Source organism: Macaca nemestrina, chromosome 13 (genome assembly GCF_043159975.1).
Source record: "Macaca nemestrina isolate mMacNem1 chromosome 13, mMacNem.hap1, whole genome shotgun sequence".
NCBI lineage: Eukaryota > Metazoa > Chordata > Mammalia > Primates > Cercopithecidae > Macaca > Macaca nemestrina.
In genome coordinates, this window is record NC_092137.1 from 109,350,262 (window position 1) to 109,359,562 (window position 9,301).

General features: G+C 43.6%; 1 protein-coding gene across 1 annotated transcript in view; it reads right to left on the reverse strand.

Moving 5' to 3' along the window:
• The window catches only part of LOC105471843 (LIM zinc finger domain containing 1), a 151,543-nt gene extending 142,306 nt beyond the window's left edge, over window positions 1–9,237 (reverse strand). Inside the window, exon 1 of the mRNA XM_011724617.2 lies at window positions 9,084–9,237. Within this exon, the coding sequence (XP_011722919.1) occupies window positions 9,084–9,115 (32 nt within the window). The 5' untranslated portion in view covers window positions 9,116–9,237. The remainder of the gene's footprint in view (window positions 1–9,083) is intronic.
• Between the last annotated feature and the right edge of the window lie 64 nt (window positions 9,238–9,301).

The window sequence follows — 9,301 nt, forward strand, 5'->3', positions numbered from 1 at the left end:
AGCAGCCAGGGAAGCCATCTTCAAGATAGAGGAGTTTGCTGGGACTTGAGTGTAAGACTTGGGAACTCCTACCCCCTTCAAAAAGGAAAGGCTACTCCTGGCAGAATAACAAAAATCAAGTTCAGAAAGAGGGACTGTGGTATGGTTGGTAATAAGATGATGGAAGCTTAAGGGTAGTAGGGAATAAAACTGGATAGGTTGTCTGGACATGCCAAGAAAAAGCCTTGAGACTTGGAAAAACAATTAGCAAGCTGTGACCTCTTCTTGACCAGTGATGTGAAGTGAGGAGACACAGGGCTCTACCGGGCACTTTGGTTTGAACCCCAGCTGTCACTAATTGTAAGAGCTGGTGAGTTTTTAATCTCTTGAGCTTGGCTTCCTTATCTGTAAAACAGATACAAAGATCCGATTTCATGGTGTGGCTATGATGGTAAGATTATATAAAATAGTATCTTTAAGGTATTTGTGTGGAAGTAGGTAATTAAGAAAAGGTGGTTATGACTAAGAGAGTTTCCAAAAGAGTGGCCTAGGAGGAAACTAGACTAAACAAGGATGCCTAAATATCATTTGAATTTCTCTTCAATGTTTCATGATGTTGGGTCTCTGCCAGCAGTCTGTAATATACTGTAGACTCACTAAACCAAAGAAAATGATTCTGTCTTACTCAGTTTTGTGAATTTATTCAAACAATGTCAAAGACACTAAGCAGAGCTAGCTCTGAACTTTCTGATTCACTAACAAATAAAAGGAGAAATAAAGCCTAATGTCCAGTTTGTTTTTCTTTGGATATTTAACAAATTTGATTAAGACATTCCTTTACTTCCAGAGATTACATTTTGGAGAAAAGATTAGACATATATACAAAAAAACTATAAAACAAAATAGAAATTGGTAATTACCAAAAAAGAATTCAAAATGCTTTGGGAGAACAGAAAAAGCTCTGAATCCCTAATTCCCTACTGCACAGCAGGGGCTAAATTAATGCTCCAGGAATTCGTTGTTTTATAAGGGAAGTGGCAATTTTGCTCCCCCTGCCAAGAAAACACAAAAGATTATGATTTTCCAGGCCAAGAGAAGGGCATGAACAGCACTGAGGCAGGAAATCATCATTTTCAGAAAAGGCAGTGGGCTAGAGAGACACAGGCTAAGGAAATAGTGTGTGACAAGGCTATTAAGATGGGCTGGGCCAGATCACAAACAGCCTTAAATTCCAGGAGCTGGAGTTTGGACCTACTTGACAGGCAATAAGCAGCTTCTCAATATTTTGAAAACATGTGACCAAAGTAGTGCTTTAGAAAAATCTGAAACCAACACGGATGACAGATCAGTCAGGTGCACCTGCACTGTACCTTCCACAGAAAAACAAATCCTGTTGAATCTACTGCACTGAGAAGAAGAAACAGCCAGCTGTGGCAAAAGCTGCAACTGCCTACCCAATATCCATTCTCCCTCCCTTCCTTGCTGTATTAACAAGGCAGATTTTACATGGGACAGCAATGTGCCTAGCTTTAAAAGCAAACAAAAACAAAACAACAACTACATTTACCAATGAGAAATAAACATATGTTTAAGTAGTTGGTAACATTTGTCACTCAGCTGATGCATCGGTAAGGAAGCCCATCAATAGGAAGGGATCTCTCTGGAGAGGAAAAAGTTGCAAGCACCAGCACATGTGGCTAGGATATCAGGTCTTCAACAACACTTCTGAAGTGTTCTTCAAAAGGAATCACCTGAAAGAGCCTGACATCCAGGACACCTGTAATAGAACAATTCTGGGCCAATATCCATAATTCATTCAGACATTTCCAAATACACCATGTTAACGGGCTCAGCTATAGGCCTTGGTCCTCAAGGTATTTACTACATACTGTAGACAAAAAGATAAAATATATACATACAACAAACTGTAACAATGCAATGTGAATAAAGTAACAGAGCAAACCAGTGTAATACAGCAGAGGAGACCCCACAATACAACTATAGCTTGGGTTGTATTCCTAACCCTGCTGTTAACTCACTTTTCAGCCTTGAATAAACTATTTTACCTCTCTAGCCAAATCTTGTCCTATAAAATAAAGGAGCAGTTTAAATAAAGGGCTAACACAGGAGACCCACTAAAGTGCTTAGCGCATTAGTTCAGTAGGTTCCAACTTTTTCACATATAAAGCCATTTTTAAAATGTTAAATAAATTATCTTAGATCTTCACATCACTATGATTGTCTTTTTAGCATATGTTAACAGATAAAGCATGCACTATATAAATACCACCACAAATTCCACAAACCCCTTAAAAGAATCTGTACTTTATCAACATTTAAATGAAAATTAGAAACATTCACAAACATTATTTCTTCCACTTCAAACACTTCATATGTGCATGGATTTTTATTTCCAGCCAGTTGGAGTAAGTTTACAGTCCACAGGTCACTGGCTCTGCATTCTCTCAAGTCTTTCCCAGCCTTAATACTGTCATCTTATGTTCATTTGAAAGATTTTCAGAACCAGGGTGAAAAGGAAATCAGTAAGAAAGGAGTGAAAAAAGAAAACGAAGGATTCAAGAGAAAATTCGAAGGTAAGAACTCAGCCAGAAAGTGGCTATAGGGAGGGAAGGACAGGAAGAAACAAAAGCAACCATGTTAAGTGCCATCAGCAGCAGTATAAGTCCGGGGGAAAAGAACCAGGATGATGGGAAACGATGACTCACTGAGCAACTACTATGTTCCTGGCATGGCGTTCAATGGTTTAAAAATGAAAACATATACATGATTTTAAAAATCAAAACAGTTTGCGGCACTATTCACAACAGCAAAGACTTGGAATCAACCCAAATGTCCATCAGTGACAGACTGGATTAAGAAAATGTGGCACATATACACCATGGAATACTATGCAGCCATAAAAAAGGATGAGTTTGTGTCCTTTGTAGGGACATGGATGCAGCTGGAAACCATCATTCTCAGCAAACTATCGCAAGAACAGAAAACCAAACACCGCATGTTCTCACTCGTAAGTGGGAACTGAACAACGAGATCACTTGGACTCGGGAAGGGGAACATCACACACCGGGGCCTATTATGGGGAGGGGGGAGAGAGCAGGGATTGCATTGGGAGTTATATCTGATGTAAATGATGAGTTGATGGGTGCTCACGAGTTGATGGGTGCAGCACACCAACATGGCACAAGTATACATATGTAACAAACCTGCATGTTATGCACATGTACCTTAGAACTTAAACTATAATAATAATAAAAAAAGAAAAAAAATCAAAACAGTACAAAAAGCTATACAACAAAAAATTTCCCTCTCATCCTGGATTCTCAGGTGCCTAGACTCCCTCTCCAGAAGCAACAATCACTAAAAATTTCTCCTGTATCCTTTCAGAAATATTTGCATTTGCCTTCATATTTAATTATCACAACAACCTCTGAGATAGGTGGGATTACTTTATAAATTAACAATCTGAGGCTTAAAGATGCTGACAGGGCCAAGATCAAAGAGCCTTGAAGGGACAGAACTAGGACTAGAACATGGACCCAACCACCCATGTACATACTAACTCTACACTCAGAAAGCTACGAAAACTCTGGTAGCTGGATGCAGTGGCTCACGCCTATAATCCCAGAACTTTGGGAGGCCGAGGAGGGCGGATCGCTTGAGTCCAGGAATTGAAGACTACGCTGGGCAACATGGGGAAACCCTGTCTCTACAAAAAATACAAAATATTAGCCGGGCATAGTGGCGTGCACCTGTTGTCCCAGCTACTCTGGAGGCTAAGGTGAAAGGATCACCTGACCCCAGGAGGTTGAGGCCGCAGTGAGCCATGACTGTACCACTTTACTCCAGCCACGGTGACAGAGTGAGACCCTGTCTCAAAAACAAAACAAAACAAAACAAAACAAAACAAAAAACACTGTGGCAGAGATGTTCAAAGTGTTTGCGATAATTAAAAAACAGAACCCAAATAACCACTAGTCAAAGACTGGTTGTATAAATCATATCACATGTACACTGTGAAATACTATGCAGCCATTAAAACTAAGGTTAAAAAAATAAGGCAAACCCAGATATACCACTCTAAGACAGCTTGTTGAAGTAAAAAGGCAATTGCAAGAAATGGGCAGTTGGTATTTATTGGACATAGAGTCTCAGTTTGGGAAGATGAAAAAGTTCTCAGAAGGAAGGGTAATGATGGTTGCACAGCAACGTGAATGTACATAATGCCACAAAACTGTACACTTAAAAACAGTTAAAATAGCAAATTTTGTTTTGCATATTTTACCGTGACTTTTTTTTTTTTTTTTTTTTTTTTTTGAGACGGAGTCTCGCTCTGTCGCCCAGGCTGGAGTGCAGTGGCCGGATCTCAGCTCACTGCAAGCTCCGCCTCCCGGGTTCACGCCATTCTCCGGCCTCAGCCTCCCGAGTAGCTGGGACTACAGGCGCCCGCCACCTCGCCCGGCTAGTTTTTTGTATTTCTTAATAGAGACGGGGTTTCACCGTGTTAGCCAGGATGGTCTCGATCTCCTGACCTTGTGATCCGCCCGTCTCGGCCTCCCAAAGTGCTGGGATTACAGGCTTGAGCCACCGCGCCCGGCCTTTTTTTTTTTTTTTTTTTGAGACGGAGTCTCGCTCTGTCGCCCAGGCTGGAGTGCAGTGGCCGGATCTTAGCTCACTGCAAGCTCCCCTCCCGGGTTTACGCCATTCTCCTGCCTCAGCCTCCCGAGTAGCTGGGACTACAGGCGCCCACCACCTCGCCCGGCTAGTTTTTTGTATTTTTAGTAGAGACGGGGTTTCACCATATTAGCCAGGATGGTCTCGATCTCCTGACCTCGTGATCCGCCCGTCTCGGCCTCCCAAAGTGCTGGGATTACAGGCTTGAGCCACCGCGCCCAGCCGGTAACTTTTTTAATACTAAAAAAAGCAACTGCAGAACAGTATGGCTATGATTCCACTTTTGTAGAAAGTATGTGTAAACATTTTTTGTAAATGCCATGTTGTCTATTATCTTGCTTTACCTTGCCTGCTACTTAGACATCCTGAAAGCCCTGGATTCCTGGTGTGCTGATGCTGAGTCCCATGCCTCCCACCGCCAAGCACATACTGCCAGCAGTTGAACTACTACCTTCACCTTTCTTCCAACCTCTCATGGAATGCACTCTTCAGCCCTTGCTTTATCTGCAGCTGCCCCGCCCCACTGTTAAATGTCACTGCAGACTCATCGAGCTCCAAAACATGCTCCAACGTGAAAAAAGATGCAGGAAAATGACTCCCTTACTCACCCCTGCAGTAAGCTCCAGGGTGGAAATGTCTGATATGATCAAATAAAAGAGATGAGATTATATCAGAAAGAGGGAAAAGGAAACCTCTGTTGCTGAAGAATGCACAGTATATGGCAACAGGTAGTGCAGCTCCTGCTTCTCAAGTGTCTTAAAATTAAAGTTTTTGGAAGATAATGTGGCAACAGTCCAGCATATAACGTAGACGACATCCCTGTGGGTGGAAAACCACAGCTTAAAGTACAGTTACGAGAACTATAAAACTGACAGAATGGTTTGAGATGTTTTTCCTTCCATGTAAGTGCAAACCTAGGTAAGAATATGACCTATACTGAGGTGTATTTATTTAAATGATTATCCAAAGAGCAAACACAACATTGTTAAAAACAGAGGCTTTCAGAGTAAAGCTCTGCTCTCCTGTTACTGATCTGTTGTAGCTACGGAAGTTTCTCTGACCCAGTGGAGGGGCTCCAAGGTCCCCCTCTCTAGGAGGAAAGGAAAGCCTACTTGCTGTATCCACATTTAGCAAAGGAAAGAACTGCCCAGGAGACAGGTCAAGGGGCTATAGCAAAGGGAAAAGGGTGGGAATGATCAAATAAAATCAAGACAGCACAATCCTGATGGACGGTTTTCTCTAAGCCTGCGAGAAACGGAACCACCAGAACTGAAATGATCTTTTCTACCACCAAACTTTCCTTAGCTTTCTTAAACATCAAGAGTTTGATTTTCTCACCATACAAACAGGGACAGCACACTGAAAAGGTGTGAAGACACACAGGCCCATGGCATTTTCCCTCTTCACAGTGGCACTGGCCATTTTCTTACCAGGGAAACTCCTGAAAGGCAGAGAGTTGCTTCTTCCATAGTGGTCGAAGTCTTAGTCATTATGTCCTACTAAATCTCCCCAAAACTACAAGGCACACACTACCACAAGCATTCAAGAACAATTTTAAGAGAAACCTTGTTTTTGTTCCTTTTTAAATATCCCCAATACCTGCATATCCCTCATCATTTAGGATTATGTCTTTAACAGTGGTTCTTAAAGTATGGCCTTGAACCCCTGAGGGTCTCCAAGACCTTTTTAAGGGGTCTGAGAGATCGAAGCTATTTTCATCAAACTAAGACATTCCTAAGAAGTCACTGTAGCATTGTGCACTGTGTTGACACACAGATAGTGCAAAAACAACAGTCGGTACAACTGCTGGCCGCTCAGCACTAAAGAGGGCCACGGTAGCGTCCCTAATCTTTACCTCTAGGTACTCACAGGAAAATAATGTCAATTTCACCTTTTTAAGTGAAATGGTACAGTCACGCTGGAAAAAAACTGTCAGTTTCTTAAAAAGCTAAACGTAATTTCTGTACAACCTGGCAATTGCACACTCTTGGACATTTATCCCAGAAAAGGAAAACTTACGTTCACATAAAACCTAGACAGTCCGGGCACAGTGGCTCTAAAATTCCAGCACTTTGGGAGGCTGAGGTGGGTGGATTGCTGGAACCCAGGAGTTTGGGACTCCTGGACTAGCCTGGACAACATGGCGAAACGCTGTCTCTACCAAAAAAACACAAAAATCATCCAGGCATGGTGGCGTGTGCCTGTAGTCCCAGCTAGGTGGGGGACTGAGGTGGGAGGACTGCTTCAGCCTGGGAGGTCAAGAGTGCAGTCAGTCATGACCATGTTACTGCACTCCACTCCAGCCTGGGTGACAGAGCAAGACACTGTCTCAAAAACAACAACAAATACTTGTCTATTTGTTCATAGTAGTTTTCTTAACAGTCCAAAACTAACAGCTTGAATGTCCTTCAACACGTGAACAGTTAAACTCCTGTACATCCATACCACGAAGCACTACTCAGCAACAAAAAGGAACAAACCATGACATACACAACAAATAGTGTATGATTCCACTTACATGAGATATGAGGTACCAGCAGTAGTTAAAGTCATAGAAAGTAGGATGATGGCTGCCAGGGGCAGGCGGGAGAAGGGGAATGGAGAGTTGTTTAATAGGTACAGAGTTTCAGTTTTGGTAAGCCAAAGATTTCTGGACATGTATGATGGTTATGAATGCACAATAATTTGAATGAACTTATTACCCTCCCCCCAAAAAGTAAATTATTAATGGTAAATTCAGGATGGGAAGGGGACAGGAGGGGGAGGGACACTGCACTAGAGAGGTTTGAAGGTCTTAAAAGGAAACTATTATCTCCTTTATTACACTACATATCCATTATTCTTAATATCTCACAAATACTTTAAATTTTATATCAACTTACTAGTCAATACTTGAAGGAAAAAAGTCCATGATGAAGGAGTACAAATTATTGTTATCAAATCTTGAGCTTTGACTCTTTTTTGTTACTTGTGACCAACTGGCAGGTGTGCACTTCTGTAATAGAACGATGAGCTGAATTACTTGCTTGTTTCATGAAATACCATTTTTACTGGAAAGAACAACTGACAAACTAGGGTTATTTAAACCTGCATTGCCAGACATTCCCTTGAAACTGAACAAAGTGAGTCTGTCACTTTAAGGAAAACAATTGACAATATTGGGTTTCCAATGATAAAAAGCAAGCTTTCAACTGAAAATTAGAATTTTGGAAAACTTGTAAGCACCACACCTTGTATCTGACAGCTTTTAACATAAAGACTTTGCTAATGAAATCAATAGTGATAGTAACGAATGTTATTCGGCGCTATTAATGAAATGTGTCAGCTTGGGATCTGCCAAACTCAGTGAGCCAGTATTTTCCAAATGACAAACACATGGCGTTACAATGGGTAACAGGTCCATTCAAACTGCAAGACAGACCAAGGAATTTTAATGTAACTGTGTGCAAAGGCCATTGACAGAAGCTTCAGCTGCATGCAAACTGCAAGACAGACCAAGGAATTTCTAACGAAACTGTGTGAAAAGTCCGCTGACAGCAGCTTCAGATAACTGCAAGACAGACCAAGAAATTTTAATACAACTGTGTGAAAAGTCCACTGATAGTAGCTTCAGATTCCACGCCCAAACCAGCCTTTGAGAAACTTCCACTTACGTAGTTCTGGGGTAGTAATAAAGAATACCCATAATTATCTGAAAAAGCTATTAAGACAGTACTCCCTTTTTCAACTATACATCTGTGTAAGATCAGATTTTCTTCATATGAAAACATACCGCAACAGACTGAACGCAAAGCAGATGGAAAAACGCAGTTGTCTCTAAGTCAGACAACTCAAGAGATTCGCAAACTGTAAAGGACGCCACTAGTCCCACGAACTCTTTGTTTTAGCAAAACCCTATGTTGCATAAAAATGCGGTATGTACGTTAACATACCACGGATTTATTCAATTAGTTAATTGTAACTTCACTGTCTCGGTTTTGCTTTCTAGTATAGTCTATGGAGACAGCCATCCTTCCAGGTCCTCTAGTCCCAAGAGGGGTCCCGAGACCAAGACGTCTGCGACCTGCTGATCCCTAGTGCTAGAAGATAAATGATTAGCTAGGCAAATACTGATTTGTCTTAAGGAACTCTGGGGGCAGCGAGGCGGCGTCAGCGCCCGTGCCACCGCGGACACCCGGGAGTGAACAGCAGGGGTCTCCTCCGCGGGCCCGCACGCAGCCACGCCGCCGCCCGAGCGCTGGGGGTCCGGTCTCCGGTCTCCGGGCTCCGGGCTCCGGGCTCCGCGCCGCCCGGGTGAGGCCGCAGGGAGGCCGCGGGGAAAGCCCGGCCGCCCGCCCGCGCCAGGCCCGGCCCGAAGGCCCGCCGGGAGCGGCGGGGCGGACGTGGCGGGCGCCGCGCGGCGCGGCCCGTACCTGTGGGTCATCCCGGCCGCCACGCCCAGCATCTCTCCGCTTTCCACCGCCGCAGTCTCTCAGCCCCTCGCCTCACGGCACCACTCCAGCCGCGTCCTAGTCCCTCGTCGCCGCGGCCGGGTACTGGCGGACCCGGAGCAGGAAGGGGAGGAGGGCCGGGGTGGGCCGCGCGGGGGCGAGCGAGGCGGGGGCAGGAGAGGCGGGCCGCGCGGGAAGGC